The sequence below is a fragment of the Anopheles stephensi genome, chromosome X (assembly GCF_013141755.1).
Source record: "Anopheles stephensi strain Indian chromosome X, UCI_ANSTEP_V1.0, whole genome shotgun sequence".
In the NCBI taxonomy this organism is placed as follows: Eukaryota; Metazoa; Arthropoda; class Insecta; order Diptera; family Culicidae; genus Anopheles; species Anopheles stephensi.
The window spans coordinates 8849560-8868556 of NC_050201.1; the positions used below are offsets into that span (position 1 = coordinate 8849560).

Here is an 18997-nt window from a genome sequence, read left to right on the forward strand (position 1 = left end):
CTGACTATACTGTCAAACTCAAGTTGGTTGTTGGTGGTTTTGTTGGGGTGGATTCAAATGGCTGGAGAGCTATAGGATTCTGAACTCCAATGTTGTTTACTCCCATACTCTTCAACTTCGCGGCGTGGAGGACTCACGCAGCTCTCTCTTTGCTCTCTGCCGGAAACGTTGGATTTCCGGCTGAGTATCGATAACGACCGTTAGCCGGAACGAGCCAAGATTCAATTTGAAAATGTCCTAACTCCTACACGCATGCGATCCCGGGGCAGTGGTTCAGAATGACAGCCTTAGTTTGATAACTGCATGCCCGTACTGGCTCAAACTCATGTGAACTAACTCTACTGTCAAACTCAAGTTGGTTGTTGGTGGTTTTGTTGGGGTGGATTCAAATGGATGGATAACTATAGGATTCTGAACTCCAATGTTGTTTACTCCCAGACTCTTCAAATTCGCGGCGTGGAGGACTCACGCAGCTCTCTCTTTGCTCTCTGCCGGAGACGTTGGATTTCCGGCTGAGCATCGATAACGACCGTTAGTTTGAGCTAGCCAAGATTCAATTTGAAAATGTCCTAACTCCTACACGCATGCCATCCTGGTGCAGTGGTTCAGAATGACAGCCTAAGTTTGACAACTGCATGTCCATATTGGCTCAAACTCATGTGAACTGACTATACTGTCAAACTCAAGTTAGTTGTTGGTGGTTTTGTTGGGGTGGATTCAAATGGATGGATAACTATAGGATTCTGAACTCCAATGTTGTTTACTCCCATACTCTTCAACTTCGCGGCGTGGAGGACTCACGCAGCTCTCTCTTTGCTCTCTGCCGGAAACGTTGGATTTCCGGCTGAGCATCAATAACGACCGTTAGCCGGAACTAGCCAATATTCAAATTGAATGTGTTCTAACTCCTACACGCATGCCATCCTGGGGCAGTGGTTCAGAATGACAACCTAAGTTTGACAACTGCATGTCCATATTGGCTCAAACTCATGTGAACTGACTATATTGTCAAACTCAAGTTGTTTGTTGGTGGTTTTGTTTGGGTGGATTCAAATGGCTGGAGACCTATAGGATTCTGAACTCCAATGTTGTTTACTCCCATACTCTTCAACTTCGCGGCGTGAAGGACTCACGCAGCTCTCTCTTTGCTCTCTGCCGGAAACGTTGGATTTCCGGCTGAGCATCAATAACGACCGTTAGCCGGAACTAGCCAATATTCAAATTGAATGTGTTCTAACTCCTACACGCATGCCATCCTGGTGCAGTGGTTCAGAATGACAGCCTAAGTTTGACAACTGCATGTCCATACTGGCTCAAACTCATGTGAACTGACTATATTGTCAAACTCAAGTTGGTTGTTGGTGGTTTTGTTGGGGTGGATTCAAATGGCTGGAGAGCTATAGGATTCTGAACTCCAATGTTGTTTACTCCCAGACTCTTCAACTTCACGGCGTGGAGGACTCACGCAGCTCTCTCTTTGCTCTCTGCCGGAAACGTTGGATTTCCGGCTGAGCATCAATAACGACCGTTAGCCGGAACTAGCCAATATTCAAATTGAATGTGTTCTAACTCCTACACGCATGCAATCCTGGGGCAGTGGTTCAGAATGACAGCCTAAGTTTGACAACTGCACGTCCATACTGGCTCAAACTCATGTGAACTAACTCTACTGTCAAACTCAAGTTGGTTGTTTGTGGTTTTGTTGGGGTGGATTCAAATGGATGGAGAGCTATAGGATTCTGAACTCCAATGTTGTTTACTCCCAGACTCTTCAACTTCGCGGCGTGGAGGACTCACGCAGCTCTCTCTTTGCTCTCTATCGGAAACGTTGGATTTCCGGCTGAGCATCGATAACGACCGTTAGTTTGAGCTAGCCAAGATTCAATTTGAAAATGTCCTAACTCCTACACGCATGCAATCCTGGGGCAGTGGTTCAGAATGACAGCCTAAGTTTGACAACTGCATGTCCATATTGGCTCAAACTCATGTGAACTGACTATATTGTCAAACTCAAGTTAGTTGTTGGTGGTTTTGTTGGGGTGGATTCAAATGGATGGATAGCTATAGGATTCTGAACTCCAATGTTGTTTACTCCCAGACTCTTCAACTTCGCGGCGTGGAGGACTCACGCAGCTCTCTCTTTGCTCTCTATCGGAAACGTTGGATTTCCGGCTGAGCATCGATAACGACCGTTAGTTTGAGCTAGCCAAGATTCAATTTGAAAATGTCCTAACTCCTACACGCATGCAATCCTGGGGCAGTGGTTCAGAATGACAGCCTAAGTTTGACAACTGCATGTCCATATTGGCTCAAACTCATGTGAACTGACTATATTGTCAAACTCAAGTTAGTTGTTGGTGGTTTTGTTGGGGTGGATTCAAATGGATGGATAGCTATAGGATTCTGAACTCCAATGTTGTTTACTCCCAGACTCTTCAACTTCGCGGCGTGGAGGACTCACGCAGCTCGCTCTTTGCTCTCTATCGGAAACGTTGGATTTCCGGCTGAGCATCGATAACGACCGTTAGTTTGAACTGGCAAAGATTCAATTTGAAAATGTCCTAACTCCTACACGCATGCCATCCTGGTGCAGTGGTTCAGAATGACAGCCTAAGTTTGACAACTGCATGTCCATATTGGCTCAAACTCATGTGAACTGACTATACTGTCAAACTCAAGTTGGTTGTTGGTGGTTTTGTTGGGGTTGATTCAAATGGATGGAGAGCTATAGGACTCTGAACTCCAATGTTGTTTACTCCCATACTCTTCAACTTCGCAGCGTTTAGGACTCACGCAGCTCTCTCTTTGCTCTCTGCCGGAAACGTTGGATTTCCGGCTGAGCATCGATAACGACCGTTAGTTTGAACTAGCCAAGATTCAATTTGAAAATGTCCTAACTCCTACACGCATGCGATCCTGGGGCAGTGGTTCAGAATGACAACCTAAGTTTGACAACTGCATGTCCATATTGGCTCAAACTCATGTGAACTGACTATACTGTCAAACTAAAGTTGGTTGTTGGTGGTTTTGTTGGGGTGGATTCAAATGGATGGAGAGCTATAGGACTCTGAACTCCAATGTTGTTTACTCCCAGACTCTTCAACTTCGCGGCGTGGAGGACTCACGCAGCTCTCTCTTTGCTCTCTGCCGGAAACGTTGGATTTCCGGCTGAGCATCGATAACGACCGTTAGTTTAAACTAGCCAAGATTCAATTTGAAAATGTCCTAACTCCTACACGCATGCGATCCTGATGCTTTCCCTCTCTTTGCTCTTTGTCAGAAACGTTGGATTTCCGGCTGAGCATCGATAACGACCGTTAGTTTGAACTAGCCAAGATTCAATTTGAAAATGTCCTAACTCCTACACGCATGCGATCCTGGTGCAGTGGTTCAGAATGACAGCCTAAGTTTGACAACTGCATGTCCATACTGGCTCAAACTCATGTGAACTGACTATACTGTCAAACTCAAGTTGGTTGTTGGTGGTTTTGTTGGGGTGGATTCAAATGGATGGAGAGCTATAGGATTCTGAACTCCAATGTTGTTAGCTCCCCTACTCTTCAACTTCGCGGCGTTTAGGACTCACGCAGCTCTCTCTTTGTTCTCTGCCGGAAACGTTGGATTTCCGGCTGAGCATCGATAACGACTGTTAGCCGGAACTAGCCAATATTCAAATTGAATGTGTTCTAACTCCTACACGCATGCCATCCTGGTGCAGTGGTTCAGAATGACAGCCTAAGTTTGACAACTGCATGTCCATATTGGCTCAAACTCATGTGAACTAACTCTACTGTCAAACTAAAGTTGGTTGTTGGTGGTTTTGTTGGGCTGGATTTAAATGGATGGAGAGCTATAGGATTCTGAACTCCAATGTTGTTTACTCCCAGACTCTTCAACTTCGCAGCGTGGAGGACTCACGCAGCTCTCTCTTTGCTCTCTGCCGGAAACGTTGGATTTCCGGCTGAGCATCGATAACGACCGTTAGTTTGAACTAGCAAAGATTCAATTTGAAAATGTCCTAACTCCTACACGCATGCGATCCTGGGGCAGTGGTTCAGAATGACAGCCTAAGTTTGACAACTGCATGCCCATATTGGCTCAAACTCATGTGAACTGACTATACTGTCAAACTCAAGTTGGTTGTTGGTGGTTTTGTTGGGGTAGATTCAAATGGATGGAGAGTTATATGACTTTGAACTCCAATGTTGTTAACTCCCAGACTCTTCAAATTCGCGGCGTGGAGGACTCACGCAGCTCTCTCTTTGTTCTCTGCCGGAAACGTTGGATTTCCGGCTGAGCATCGATAACGACCGTTAGCCGGAACTAGCCAATATTCAAATTGAATGTGTTCTAACTCCTACACGTATGCCATCCTGGTGCAGTGGTTCAGAATGACAACCTAAGTTTGACAACTGCATGCCCATATTGGCTCAAACTCATGTGAACTGACTATACTGTCAAACTCAAGTTGGTTGTTGGTGGTTTTGTTGGGGTGGATTCAAATGGATGGAGAGCTATAGGACTCTGAACTCCAATGTTGTTTACTCCCATACTCTTCAACTTCGCGGCGTTTAGGACTCACGCAGCTCTCTCTTTGCTCTCTGCCGGAAACGTTGGATTTCCGGCTGAGCATCGATAACGACCGTTAGTTTGAACTAGCAAAGATTCAATTTGAAAATGTCCTAACTCCTACACGCATGCGATCCTGGGGCAGTGGTTCAGAATGACAGCCTAAGTTTGACAACTGCATGCCCATATTGGCTCAAACTCATGTGAACTGACTATACTGTCAAACTCAAGTTGGTTGTTGGTGGTTTTGTTGGGGTAGATTCAAATGGATGGAGAGTTATATGACTTTGAACTCCAATGTTGTTAACTCCCAGACTCTTCAAATTCGCGGCGTGGAGGACTCACGCAGCTCTCTCTTTGTTCTCTGCCGGAAACGTTGGATTTCCGGCTGAGCATCGATAACGACTGTTAGCCGGAACTAGCCAATATTCAAATTGAATGTGTTCTAACTCCTACACGTATGCCATCCTGGTGCAGTGGTTCAGAATGACAACCTAAGTTTGACAACTGCATGCCCATATTGGCTCAAACTCATGTGAACTGACTATACTGTCAAACTCAAGTTGGTTGTTGGTGGTTTTGTTGGGGTGGATTCAAATGGATGGAGAGCTATAGGACTCTGAACTCCAATGTTGTTTACTCCCATACTCTTCAACTTCGCGGCGTTTAGGACTCACGCAGCTCTCTCTTTGCTCTCTGCCGGAAACGTTGGATTTCCGGCTGAGCATCGATAACGACCGTTAGTTTGAACTAGCAAAGATTCAATTTGAAAATGTCCTAACTCCTACACGCATGCGATCCTGGGGCAGTGGTTCAGAATGACAGCCTAAGTTTGACAACTGCATGCCCATATTGGCTCAAACTCATGTGAACTGACTATACTGTCAAACTCAAGTTGGTTGTTGGTGGTTTTGTTGGGGTAGATTCAAATGGATGGAGAGTTATATGACTTTGAACTCCAATGTTGTTAACTCCCAGACTCTTCAAATTCGCGGCGTGGAGGACTCACGCAGCTCTCTCTTTGTTCTCTGCCGGAAACGTTGGATTTCCGGCTGAGCATCGATAACGACCGTTAGCCGGAACTAGCCAATATTCAAATTGAATGTGTTCTAACTCCTACACGTATGCCATCCTGGTGCAGTGGTTCAGAATGACAACCTAAGTTTGACAACTGCATGCCCATATTGGCTCAAACTCATGTGAACTGACTATACTGTCAAACTCAAGTTGGTTGTTGGTGGTTTTGTTGGGGTGGATTCAAATGGATGGAGAGCTATAGGACTCTGAACTCCAATGTTGTTTACTCCCATACTCTTCAACTTCGCGGCGTTTAGGACTCACGCAGCTCTCTCTTTGCTCTCTGCCGGAAACGTTGGATTTCCGGCTGAGCATCGATAACGACCGTTAGTTTGAACTAGCAAAGATTCAATTTGAAAATGTCCTAACTCCTACACGCATGCGATCCTGGGGCAGTGGTTCAGAATGACAGCCTAAGTTTGACAACTGCATGCCCATATTGGCTCAAACTCATGTGAACTGACTATACTGTCAAACTCAAGTTGGTTGTTGGTGGTTTTGTTGGGGTAGATTCAAATGGATGGAGAGTTATATGACTTTGAACTCCAATGTTGTTAACTCCCAGACTCTTCAAATTCGCGGCGTGGAGGACTCACGCAGCTCTCTCTTTGTTCTCTGCCGGAAACGTTGGATTTCCGGCTGAGCATCGATAACGACCGTTAGCCGGAACTAGCCAATATTCAAATTGAATGTGTTCTAACTCCTACACGTATGCCATCCTGGTGCAGTGGTTCAGAATGACAACCTAAGTTTGACAACTGCATGCCCATATTGGCTCAAACTCATGTGAACTGACTATACTGTCAAACTCAAGTTGGTTGTTGGTGGTTTTGTTGGGGTAGATTCAAATGGATGGAGAGTTATATGACTTTGAACTCCAATGTTGTTAACTCCCAGACTCTTCAAATTCGCGGCGTGGAGGACTCACGCAGCTCTCTCTTTGTTCTCTGCCGGAAACGTTGGATTTCCGGCTGAGCATCGATAACGACTGTTAGCCGGAACTAGCCAATATTCAAATTGAATGTGTTCTAACTCCTACACGTATGCCATCCTGGTGCAGTGGTTCAGAATGACAACCTAAGTTTGACAACTGCATGCCCATATTGGCTCTAACTCATGTGAACTAACTCTACTGTCAAACTCAAGTTGGTTGTTGGTGGTTTTGTTGGGGTGGATTTAAATGGATGGAGAGCTATAGGATTCTGAACTCCAATGTTGTTTACTCCCAGACTCTTCAACTTCGCGGCGTGGAGGACTCACGCAGCTCGCTCTTTGCTCTCTATCGGAAACGTTGGATTTCCGGCTAAGCATCGATAACGACCGTTAGCCGGAACTAGCCAAGATTCAATTCGAAAATGTCCTAACTCCTACACGCATGCAATCCTGGGGCAGTGGTTCAGAATGACAACCTAAGTTTGACAACTGCATGTCCATATTGGCTCAAACTCATGTGAACTAACTCTTCTGTCAAACTCAAGTTGGTTGTTGGTGGTTTTGTTGGGGTGGATTCAAATGGATGGAGAGCTATAGGATTCTGAACTCCAATGTTGTTTACTCCCAGACTCTTCAAATTTGCGGCGTGCAGGACTCACGCAGCTCTCTCTTTGCTCTCTGCCGGAAACGTTGGATTTCCGGCTGAGCATCGATAACGACCGTTAGCCGGAACTAGCCAATATTCAAATTGAATGTGTTCTAACTCCTACACGCATGCCATCCTGGTGCAGCGGTTCAGAATGACAGCCTAAGTTTGATAACTGCATGCCCGTACTGGCTCAAACTCATGTAAACTGACTATATTGTCAAACTCAAGTTGGTTGTTGGTGGTTTTGTTGGGGAGGATTCAAATGGATGGAGAGCTATAGGATTCTGAACTCCAATGTTGTTTACTCCCATACTCTACTAATTCGCGGCTTGGAGGACTCATGCAGCTCTCTCGTTGCTCTCTGGATCTCTGGATTTCTCGACTCGGAACAGCCCGTCATGCGTGAATATATCTCCCGTACGATGAAATCCACTGTCCCCGGCAGAAATGCTGCACCGGAGCTGCTTTTTTTGCGAACAAACACCCTCTCCAAAGCAAAAAATCAGTCGTTCGATACATTTCTGAAAAATGTGGATTGTGCCCCACTGTGGCCGGCCGATACGGCAGCAAGAAGGAAAGAGATCAGAGCGTTGTTTGTAGCAAAATGGCACCATTTTAATCCTTGCGACCGAAAGACAACAAACCGTCGCCACGGCGAACAAACACTTCAGCTGCGACCCGTCACGGCATGTACGTGTGGGAGTGGAAGAAAAATAGTACGTAAATAAATAATACACACAGATGCCTTCATGCATGGGCGAGAGAGAGAGAGAGAGACTGCCTACCTTCTCGCATCTCGGAAAACACACAGCGAAACAAATGAGCGAACGCTGCTGCCGGCCTCCATGTTCGCGGTTCGTTATTTTAAGATCCATCACACGAGGCGAGTTTCCACCGAACGCTACCCAAACGCGTGTTAGTGCACCCATGAAATATGAATGGACCCGGTTGCGAGGAATGGCGGGGAATGGCGGGAAGGGAGGAAATGTGTTGGAGCGGGATGTCTTTTTCCCCTCGCCTACGTCCGGTACATCACCCACGCGGTACACGGCTTTCATCGTCCATCGAGGAGGTTAGGCCCTTTGTGACCATGCTCTTCGGCTTAACGTATAATCCCTCAGCCTGAAGGTAACGACGCATCTTGACCACATCTTGTCGAACGAACGAAAAAAATCTAGTAATGCGTGCGGATGGAAACATCAATTAATTCACGAAATCTTCTTCCTCTTCTTCTCTGGTCCCGAGAGATTACGACCTGCAACTTTGGGCTTCCTTGACTAGGCTATTGTCTTGATTATAGCTGGATCAGTTAAGGCTTGCGTATGGAGCGAGCTCGATATCCGGTCCTCCTGTGCCAAAGGACCGCCCACGCCATCTCTAGCCGTTGTCGATTGTGCCCTGTCCACCTACTCTTTCCTAGTTTATTTACATGTCGTATTGATGTGGTACTGGGCAGCGAAGACGAACGCATTCGGACAGTTACATCTCGTGGAACACACGGCTGATTAATCAAATAACCCGAATCTATTGCTAGCCGCGGATTGATGCACTGTCACCTTCAAAAACATTCGGGAAAACACTGTTGGAAAACACAGGGTCCCGGTCCTCGCGCCAAGAAAACAAATGGCGATGGTGCCACACGTCGCAGAACATTAACTTGTTGCAACATCCGCCCGGTATGTGCCGCCAAATCTGGATGATGTCATTGAGGATACTAACTTCCACCAGCCCACACACACAAGCACACGTACAAGATCTTTAGGTTCCGAATCGTCGCCGATTATAACCCCCGATCGTTCCCTTCCCTCCAGCTCCTAGCTCCTGCTATGCACCCAGTAGTGGTTCTGGTGTGGCCGATTATTTAAATTTAGTATATGATCGTGGTTCCTGTCCGGCATCAGGCCGATGGCGCAAGAGGTCAATCATTCGTCCAGCGTTGACGTCACTCACCGGTCTTGTTTTTTTTTTTGTGCGGTCGATGGGAAATCCTTCCATCAAGCACGTCCCGCGCGACCTCCAAGGGAAACTTTACCTTGAGGATCGGATCGAGATGTTGCGGGCAACAGATATGGATGTGGAAGTGAACTTCAACACACCGACTCCAGCGTTGGGTCTTGGGTCGTTCAGATGTTTTAATAAATTTTCCAAGAAATCTTCATGACTTTTGACACACCGAAGCAACGCTATTCGTTTCCGACGCTCGGCTGGAAAAACAAATTTCCCTCAACTCTCATCTTTGCAGCGCTTCCCAAGCTTCCCCCGGTGCAGGTCGCCCACAGTCGTCCAACGAAAATCGTACCACATAACCTCATGTAACACGGCAAATATAAAACCATTTCCTAACGGAACGTTGTTGTTTTTCCACGCGAATTACGATGGGCGTAGTGATTGGAACAGTCGACCTGAATGGAACGGGACCAGGCATCTGCCGATCCACCGGGATCGCTTACAAAGCGAAACCACCTTGCGCAAGCGCACCCATGCTTGCAAGAATTATCCGCGATCTTGCTCCCGTTCGCGGTTTTTTTGTTTTGCTTCCCCCCCTCCCTCCCCCCGCCGAGTTTTCCTGCTCGCTCCGGTATCCAACAATACGGCCGGGAAAATGCAACAAACCCCACCCCCTGCGCGTGTGTGTTTGTGTGGGTGGGTGAGTGTGCGTGCTGTGCGATAGACCGTCGGCGGACGGATAAAGGTTAGCGTTGGTGCGGTGTGAAAACCAACGTCCCGAAGAGACACGCGCCGCTGGATCGTCCCGTACCTGCGCCGAAAATTCTGCCAGCCCGAAACACAAAATTCGCCTACCCGTGGTCGAACCGGCACAGTCTAGCGCAAGTCGGCGTACCGCGAGCATCTTCGATCACAAGTTGCCGAGAAGCGGTGCACATCCCGTGCTGGGTATTTCTACACCTGCTGTCTACCAAGCGTGTCTGTGTGTGTGTCCGTTGTTGAAGTGTGTTCGCGCTTACCTGCTGTGACGTGTGATAGTTTATCTACGATCAATCAACCGTATCAATCAAAGCTAAAATGGCGGTACGTGTGCACTATCGAGATCTACTCCCTTTTGGGCGATCTTTCCTTGCTGTAATGTAGTTTTAAGGGAAGTGGGAATTTTCCAGCACAATGCAAACTGCTTCTGCGATGCGAGTTTTGAACATCAAAACAATTTTGCAACAAACCACTTTTGGTGATGTCTTAGGTCCTCATCCTCATCGATGTAGGCAACGCTTACAAATGCGCCCAGAGTCCAGCGATGTTTGCCAAAGTCACAAATTACAGCCAATTACCTCTAAGTAGTGGTGATCTATGCCACCGGGATTTGTCGATATCCTATTAAACCAAGCTGTCCATCCTCATGGTCATCAACTTTGAATGCCAATAGCTGGTGCGCATGCGACTTTAGAGTCCAAGTACAATGGATAATGGGTTTACAAAACAAAAAATACCGACCAGGCTGAAACATATGCATTGGACATCAATCTGGTCTCGCACGCCAACCCCCCTCTCAAGACCGTGTTTTGGCCGCTACACGGGGTATCGGTCAATGGTCCGGCACAAGTAATATAATTAGCCGCGTCCTAGCTAATGTCGTCGGAAGTCGTAGGCGTAGTGGTCATGGTTATTAACTGTTGTATGGGGAGAATATATATCTAATGTTGATTGTACTAACTGTACACATGTCACGCCAGTGGCATTGAGAAAATTGTTTGAAAATACCTCCGAAGAAACGTGTCGCCCCGAAGCACGGTAATGATAATGGCGCATTGTCTAGCAACAATCTCTGGTGGCCGTATATACCTTAATGCGCTGCCAAATTCAGCTCTCCCGGTGTAGCTTAACATCCGGCAAAAAATATTACGCCCCGAATTTCTCATCATTGGCAAAATTTCTGGAAGATTAAAGCTGGCTGGCGTAAACCTGGCGGGAGATCTCCACCCAGTAACAGCATTCCAATCGGCGTGGCCCTGGTTGATGGAAAACTCGCTCGCTCAAAAGCCGATCATGGCCAGGAATCTATTTTTAACCATTTTCAAGCATACGGGACCCATACGCTGGATGGAAAAACATTGCCAACCGTTCAAGATGTTGGAAAATTTCTCCCACCGAAGGCCAACCAGCGGATAGCGCAAATTCGCGAATCGGGAAGCGTTTAATGGCTTTCCCCGACGACCGCTGTTTTACGGCCGCTGATGTAATGTTTATTTCGTTTCTCGTTTCACGGTACCGTGTAGCCCCGCAACAAGGAACAGGAAGCCGAAGTGCTGCAGTGGATCAGCGATGTGCTGGGCGAAAAGTTGCCGCCCGGTGCGTACGAGGACGTCCTGAAGGATGGTGTGGTGCTGTGCAAGCTGATCAACAAGATGGCGCCGGGCTCGGTGAAGAAGATCCAGGAGCGTGGCACCAACTTCCAGCTGATGGAAAACATTCAGCGCTTCCAGGCCGCGATCAAGAAGTACGGTGTGCCGGAGGAGGAAATCTTCCAGACGGCGGACCTGTTCGAGCGCCGCAACATCCCGCAGGTGACGCTCTGTCTGTACTCGCTCGGAAGAATTGTAAGTGGGGCGGTGGTTGTGCGAAGAGACTCTGGGCAAAGTTTTGAAGCTAACCCGTTGTACCGTTTTGCTGCACTGTATTCTCCACCAGACCCAAAAGCATCCGGAATACAATGGACCGACCCTTGGTCCCAAGATGGCGGACAAGAACGAGCGTAACTTCTCCGAGGAACAGCTGCGGGCTCATCACGGCGAGCTGAACCTGCAGATGGGCTACAACAAAGGTGCCTCCCAGGCCGGGTGTGGTTCGTTCGGCAACTCGCGCCACATGTAGATAGCCGGCAGCACCGTAAGCGGTTCCTGCTGTCATGCGCCAAACGGAACTGACTTTGCTTTAGTGTATCCGGAGAGTATTCGTCTATATAACTTATCGTGTTTTCTTTATGTACAAAAACAAAAAAAAAGCCAAAACAAACACTCATTCGCGCTCTTCTATTTCCATCCATCCATTCACGCTTCGAGTACGCGGAGACACGCGATTGTCCGCCTCGTACGGGTGGGTTTTGGCCTCCGCCAAACGGGCGTTAGCGTTACAGAAAATTCATCTTCGTGGATTCGTCATTTGTGTGCATCATTGCTATTTTTAGGAAGGTTTTTTACAACAACAACAACAACAAAAACACACACTCACGAAAACATATCGCCCAGTCCCGTCAGCCGGTAGTACTAATCGTGCTGCTCGTTCGTATGACGGTTGCGTCCGCAACCTATGACACCTACGCGCCGTAATCTAACCTTCACATTAGGGACGTAGCAGGAGGGCAAATCTATTATATTCTCCTTAAAACACACACACACGCGTGCGCGATAATCTCATACTTCATCAACACTCATCGGAACCTTAATCACTCGCCATTAAGTGCGTTAGGCCAAACACAACAGCAACGACAAGATGTTCTGTGTCAGAATGCAGTTGCCATTGCAACAATAATAAGGTCAATGTGTGTGTGTGTGTGTTGTAGATGTGTTTTTTCTGTGTTTGCGCTTTCACTTGCGGTACTAATATGTCTAATCGCCTCTTCGTGTAGCAATCAACGATGTATTATAAAATGGCGTACCGGGCTACAAATAAATATTATGTGACACTAAATCGTGCGTTGTTTTGGCTAATTCACTCTGACGGTGAGGACTGACAATCGAGCGGCGTGATATCAAAATAGGCCATATATAACAGGCATGACCCCCTAAAGAGGTTGTTAAGTCAGGTAGAATAAGCGGAACATCTGCGAATAAAATCGAAACATCTTGGAGCGGACGTCTAATGGCTAGTAATAACTTGTACATGAAGCGGGAATTACATCACCAGAGCTTCAAACACTATTGCCAGGATTATTACTACCTGTCCCGCATGACGTTGATGGAACGTGGAGGCGCCCGAGCTGTTTGCCAGTTATCGTGGCTTAATTATCAGTTATCATTGCTATCTGCTAGCGTTCAGGCAGCTGGTACGGAGCACCACCATCGCAACTAGAATTTGCTGTTACGTCGCACGTATGACCTTTCCCTACGGTGGGTTCTCGTTCTCGCCGTCTGGCAAGCCAAAGTCGTAGGTCCAGTTTTGTGATTGAACAAAAATAATTGCAACGTGTGGCTTGCGACAATAGTGGGGCCCTGATGGACTGAACTGTCATCTATCGTGTTCGCTAGTGCGGTAGAAATCTCTAGAATCTACCATACCCAAACTGCCATTACAGACGTTCCACACAGGCCCTGACCGGCCAGTAATGGCTGCTCCAAACCAAAACAATCTATAAATCCCGGTCGACCGAAAATGTTTGGTTATTTAATGATGTTTGCAGCTGTTCGGCGCTAGGTTCGACTCAAGGGCGTAGCGTCACTACGTACGATAAACATTCGAAGTCGTTTTCTTATTTTTGGGAGGGACTGGGAAATATTTGGGTGCAAGGGGTTTGTGGGGATAGGTCAATCGTGGTTGTCAAATATTTTAAGGCCTCATTTATGAATAGAAATCGTACATTTTGACGAGTATTAAGATGGACCTGCGTAGGGAAGTCCAGTTGCCGAGGGAACAGCTGTCTTCACACGGCAGAACCGGGGTTCAAATCCCATAGGGGACAGAGACTGAATTTACTACGGGTAAAACCAAAGTCACAGAAAGCCAGAAGAAGAAAGGCCGAGACCTTTTCAAGGTTGTAGTGCCAAGGAAAGAGAAGAAATTGACCATGAAGAATCCTCCTCCTCTGCGCGGCTGTGTGCTGGCGCCTTGCTTCTTCTTCTTTCTTGGTCCAACGACCCCTAAAGGATCCTGCTGCCACCATATTTGTCTTACAAGACCTATTTGATACCACATAGTTGGATATAGTCAAATCCTCACACTATGAGGGAACGGGGGCTCAGGTGGTATTTGAACCCCAGTCCTGCCGTGTGAAGGCCAGTGCCGCTGTCCCATCGACCACCGAGCCACCCCGGACCGTGCTGCGCTTAATGGGCTAGTGTTTCCGAGTGAGGCTACTAGAGAGAGCTCTTTCGCATCAGCCGTGGCAGTATGTCACGCACAATTGATCGTCCACCTGCCGGCCAACCAAGGGGGCGCATATACCAAGCAGAGTACACCTGTTTGGCGAACGAACCGTAACCCTGAGAACGACAACCATGTGGAAAGAGAGAACATTGTCATAAGAATCACCGGTTGCATAATTTTTCCCGCGCATCACTCATATACATCACTGGTAACCTTCAGCCTGCAATCGTTCGGCAGATCGTTGTGCAGTTATGCTAGCCACGATCAACCGGTACCGATGCATGTACCGATGATGAAACCAAGATTTTCGCAAAACACTCGCCAACCTCACCGTGCGGCGGAAATCGGAAACTTCTCGCATCGGCGGATGACACTTCCCCAGCGCTTGGTAAAGCCGTTAACCTTTGCTGTCGCCGTGACTTGGCGCACCGCGTGCGATCCGATCCGGATGCGACTGTGCAATTCCGAGGTTTTGGTGGATGACCCCAAAAATTTTGCACCAACATGTTGGCGGGGAAGATGGGGGAACCGACGGGGGCAATTAAACGCTATGGGATGAAGTTGCAAATTTGCCCAGCTTTGCCTAGATATTTCACAAACCGGCCAGCGTTTAAGATTACGCGCTACTAAGCTACACACATATCATCGTTCAGCTTCAATCGGTCGCCTTAGCGAATGGGGAGATCATGTGCCGTGTGGTGGGTTCTAGCGGAAGGGGAGTGACGCTACCGTTTTGCAAAAAAAAAAAAAAAAACAAACCGCAAAGCCCCTCTAACGGACACCGTTGGCGGGGGATGTTTGAGGGTTTTGGATTTCTAACGAGACGGCGAGCGAACGAGCGAGCGAGTGAACGACCAGAAAGGGGGCTTGTTCTGACCCGGGCCGAGCAGCACTAGTACCGTTTGCTGATTGCATCGTTCTCCATAAACGCGCCAAATCGGGTCCCAAGGTATATAAAGCTTATATAAATCGTGCACACTGATGTTGCTGGGCTTTCAGACGCCTGCCGTTCGATTGTGCCCACGGTTGTGTTCGGTTGCCGGTGCCACTTTATTCAGGAGCCTTTAGGTTCTTTTGGGACGATTCTTAGACGCGGGTGAAATAGGCGGCTATTGGTTTGAGTTTAAGTGCACGCGTGCCACTGACAGTGTCGGGACATTAGTGTTAAACGCCTCGAGTTGCTTGTGTTTGATAAGGCGATCGTGAAGGTGTGAATTTATCTGGAGCTACCCTCAACCTCAACAAACCGCCAGCATGTCCACACCGAGCTGGAACTTCTGGAGCATCCGGTGCGCTGTAGCAAGTGTGCTGCTGGTTGGTTTAATCCCGGCAGCGGCCGCTAGTACACCGTTCGACACTAAACGTAGGCATCGCAGCATCGCATCCCGTACTCGGACGCCTATCAATGAAACATTCTTCTCTGCTTTCTTCAACATGTTCTGGCGGCATCCAAAAAAACAGCGGACTTCATCAAGACCTGCCGGTTCGATCAGTCAAACTTCGTGGAGTGTTCCACCGAGTCCGTCCAGGGCCTGTTCGACAAGCTTGTAACCGGTAAATGAACCATCTGTGTTGAAGAGTGCTTCCCATCTTAAGATATGTAGGGCTCATTGTCTCACCATCCCCCCACGCATGATTCGGTGTGCCTAACCTCATTTTTTGCCAATCCAACCTTCAACATTTTCCACACGACGTACAAAACAAATCCAAAAAGCGGCAAGTGTTAGCTGCATCAGTGCACACTCGGGAGGGCCGTCCGTCCCCTGTGTGTATGTTGCTGAGGCCTTGAACTGAAACCGTACCACCGTTCGATTCGGAATTTCATCAGATCGTACACTAGTGAGCCGTTAAGTAAGGGCCAGTTTTCCACCATTGCGTCCACGCAATATAAAATTTGACAGCTAGAAAAGTTATCGACTCGTTCTGTTGGGGGTGCAGCTGTGTCTACGATGTTTACCGTAGCCGAACACCTAGCTAGATAATCTGCGCTTGTAAACCGTCCAGCGGCGAAGGTTAGCGGTGCACGATTAACGGTGGCGCTGCTCGTACGACGACGGCAATTTTTAGGGCACCAAGATGGAGGTCAATGCAATAGGCCGGCTGCGGGGAAGGGGGCGTGCGGGGGGGAGGGGAAGCAGGTGCGCGTGTGAAAAACTCTCCGTACATGACATGGTGACATGGTGACCACATACCGTGCACCGGTTGGCAAGGGTTAGGCTACCATGTTTGGGGCCCGCACAGCACCACCAGATCCACCAAGAACCCGTACGGCCATCGACCCGATTACTGGTGTGCGAGGCGTAGGTTTTCGCGTGTGTGTTTTTTTTGCTTTATTTATTTATAGAAACTAGTTCGTTAGAAAGTGGAACTGCAGCTGGTGGTGCAGTGGTGTGTCCTAGAGCAACTCAGTGTTGTTGGTTGGCGTGTTCTGGAACCTACTAATCCGGCATTGATCGTATGCTTTCTCAAAACCACACAACACATACACTCGACACAGGTATCGAAGGGCTCGAGCACGTCGGTACGATCGATCCGATGAAGATCAGCAAAATAAGGATACTGCAAGGTGATGGACCGGTCAGTGTCAACGCGTCCCTCTCCAAGGTGGTGGTCACCGGTTTTGCCAGCACCAAAGTCGTCCGAAACGTGTAAGATCTGGCGAAAAAAGGGAGGGGGTTGTGCGTACCTCCGCACGGTCTATCGCTGCGACCACTAACACAATCTTCCTCTACTTGGCCAACAGTGTCAGCAGCAAGGATTTCGGCTGGGAAACACACATCCGGCTGCCGAAGATGCGCCTTGAGGGTAACTATCACATGCAGGGCCGCATACTGGTAATACCGCTGAACGGGCACGGCAAGTGTTGGTTCGAACCGAGTAAGTAGTGGAGGCCTGGTAAATCACCGATCAAGCATTAAAAAATTCTTTCCACCCCCCCTTCCTCCTCCAAAATTCAGGTGGCATGGACATCATCATGCGTACGACCACCGTCCTGTACCAGAAGGATGGTCACGTCTTCTACAACGTTACCGCCACCAAGGTCGATTACACGATCTCCGGACTCCGGCTGCACATGGGCAACCTGTTCGAGGGTGTGAAGGTGCTGGAGGACAGCACCAACCAGTACCTGAACGATAACTGGCGCCCGGTTTCGGAAGCGCTCAAACCGATCATTGCCAAAACGATCGAGGACATACTGCTCGCGATCATGCAGAACATCTTCCATCAAATTCCGGCCGACTACTTTGTGGCGGATCTGCCCCGTGCTTGAGGTGAGCTCTACCAGGGCGCAATTGGTGCACGTTGTTGGGATGTTGGGTGTCGCCTCCACACACAAAAAACAGGCGAACTGTAAATAAGATGCTTTTAGGACGGGATTGTAGGTTATGCGACCTGCTGTAAGTTTTTTTCCTCCCCCCCTTGGTAGTTGCCCTTATGGTGGCTGACGAGGTTCTTAGCTGTACGAGATCTCAACAGTGAATGACAGAAAAATTCCCATTCCCGAAGGCTATGCTAGCACGAGCAGATGCTCAATATACCTAGAGCCTTTGCTAGCTGATGATGCTGATAGATGAACGCTTTTCCTCGTTCTATCTTGTAGATACTAAAAAATAAAAAATTAATAAAAACTAGTGAAAGTTGTTTTGCCTTAAGGTTTAAGTGCTCTTGTAACATGCTTAGTCGTCAACACCGGAAATCACACTTGGTATGGTTTTATGAGAGAATGTCCCTTAGAAGAATAGTATTGCTATCTCAATCATTTCAATTGACAACACACAATATTTACGGCATAAGAGTTTCATTACAGAAATTACATACAAAGTACCTGCTGCTAGTCGTCCTTTCTAGCTTTGTGTATGCGAATGAAATGTTTCGCGTGAAATATTTCACGCAACCACGCGTATGTCGACTGCAGCAATTTGAATATTCGCTAGTCGACATACAAATGTGAGCAGTGCGTAATTTTAAAGATACAAATGCGTTTTATGCATTATTTAATTTTTTTTTATAAAATCAAACACTGTATCGTTGTTTTGTCTTTGAAACTAAAATTATTTAATAATCTTTTTCATAAATAATACATAAAATATCAAAATTTCCATTGTACTTTGAGAATAATCCATGATATCTCTACTCGTTTGTACCTACCTACACTACTATTACACGGAAACCTATTCCCATGGCTCCATGTTTTAGCTTGCTCATTATGGCTATTTTCACAGATATTTCCCAACTTACTAAAGAGCTAGATACTGATGTATTTTTAGCAAAAACCCAAGGTCTAATTTTGTGTCTCCTAAAAAAAATTCTCCCACTCTAACCCTCTCTCTCTCTTCTTGGCCTAACGACTTTTCTTGGTTCACCATTTCTGGCTTCCTAATATACATGATACCTCTTAGTTGGATAGTCAGTTCACTCACTACGAGGGAACGGTCCGGATGAGATTTGAACCCAGAAATTTCCCCACAAAAATGTGGTGTTGAAGAGTTGCATATAATTTTGGTATGATTTTTTATAAAGTTTTTGAACATTTTTTTAAAAGATTTTCAGCTTATATAGTATTTCTCAAACTTTTATTTTGATGAAACAAATTTTTCATCTATTTTTGATTAATTGAATTAAAAAAAATCCTGATTCCTCCTGATTAAAATTTAATTTAATTGCAAAAAAGTGGTTAATAAATGTTATTTATTTAACTGGGTCAGAATGAGTTAATGAGTTAAATCTTAGCGATAA

At 47.1% G+C, this 18997-nt stretch overlaps 3 protein-coding genes across 6 annotated transcripts in view; 2 read left to right on the top strand and 1 right to left on the bottom strand.

The window, feature by feature from the left end:
• The window catches only part of LOC118517447 (muscle-specific protein 20-like), a 55983-nt gene that overhangs the window by 30652 nt on the left and 6334 nt on the right, over window positions 1-18997 (bottom strand). The window lies entirely within an intron of this gene.
• On the top strand, window positions 10021-13028 carry LOC118517448 (myophilin). Its single transcript, XM_036063594.1, has 3 exons — window positions 10021-10258; window positions 11458-11778; window positions 11870-13028. Exons 1-3 carry the CDS (start codon window positions 10253-10255, stop codon window positions 12050-12052), a joined length of 510 nt encoding a protein of 169 aa, XP_035919487.1. The 5' UTR covers window positions 10021-10252; the 3' UTR covers window positions 12053-13028.
• On the top strand, window positions 14882-17892 carry LOC118517446 (protein takeout-like). The gene is made up of 5 exons (XM_036063588.1): window positions 14882-15623; window positions 15722-15814; window positions 16758-16908; window positions 17004-17137; window positions 17218-17892. Exons 1-5 carry the CDS (start codon window positions 15515-15517, stop codon window positions 17529-17531), a joined length of 801 nt encoding a protein of 266 aa, XP_035919481.1. The 5' UTR covers window positions 14882-15514; the 3' UTR covers window positions 17532-17892.

What these genes read in the sequence shown, in the direction of transcription:
- LOC118517448 (XM_036063594.1), top strand. An exon ending in TGTACTCGCTCGGAAGAATT is followed by an intron (nt 11,779 to 11,869) that starts GTAAGTGGGGCG and finishes ATTCTCCACCAG; the next exon opens with ACCCAAAAGCATCCGGAATA.
- LOC118517446 (XM_036063588.1), top strand. Translation starts at nt 15,515, where the DNA reads ATGTCCACACCGAGCTGGAACTTCTGGAGCATCCGGTGCGCTGTAGCA. An exon ending in TACACCGTTCGACACTAAAC is followed by an intron (nt 15,624 to 15,721) that starts GTAGGCATCGCA and finishes CCAAAAAAACAG; the next exon opens with CGGACTTCATCAAGACCTGC. An exon ending in GTTCGACAAGCTTGTAACCG is followed by an intron (nt 15,815 to 16,757) that starts GTAAATGAACCA and finishes CACTCGACACAG; the next exon opens with GTATCGAAGGGCTCGAGCAC.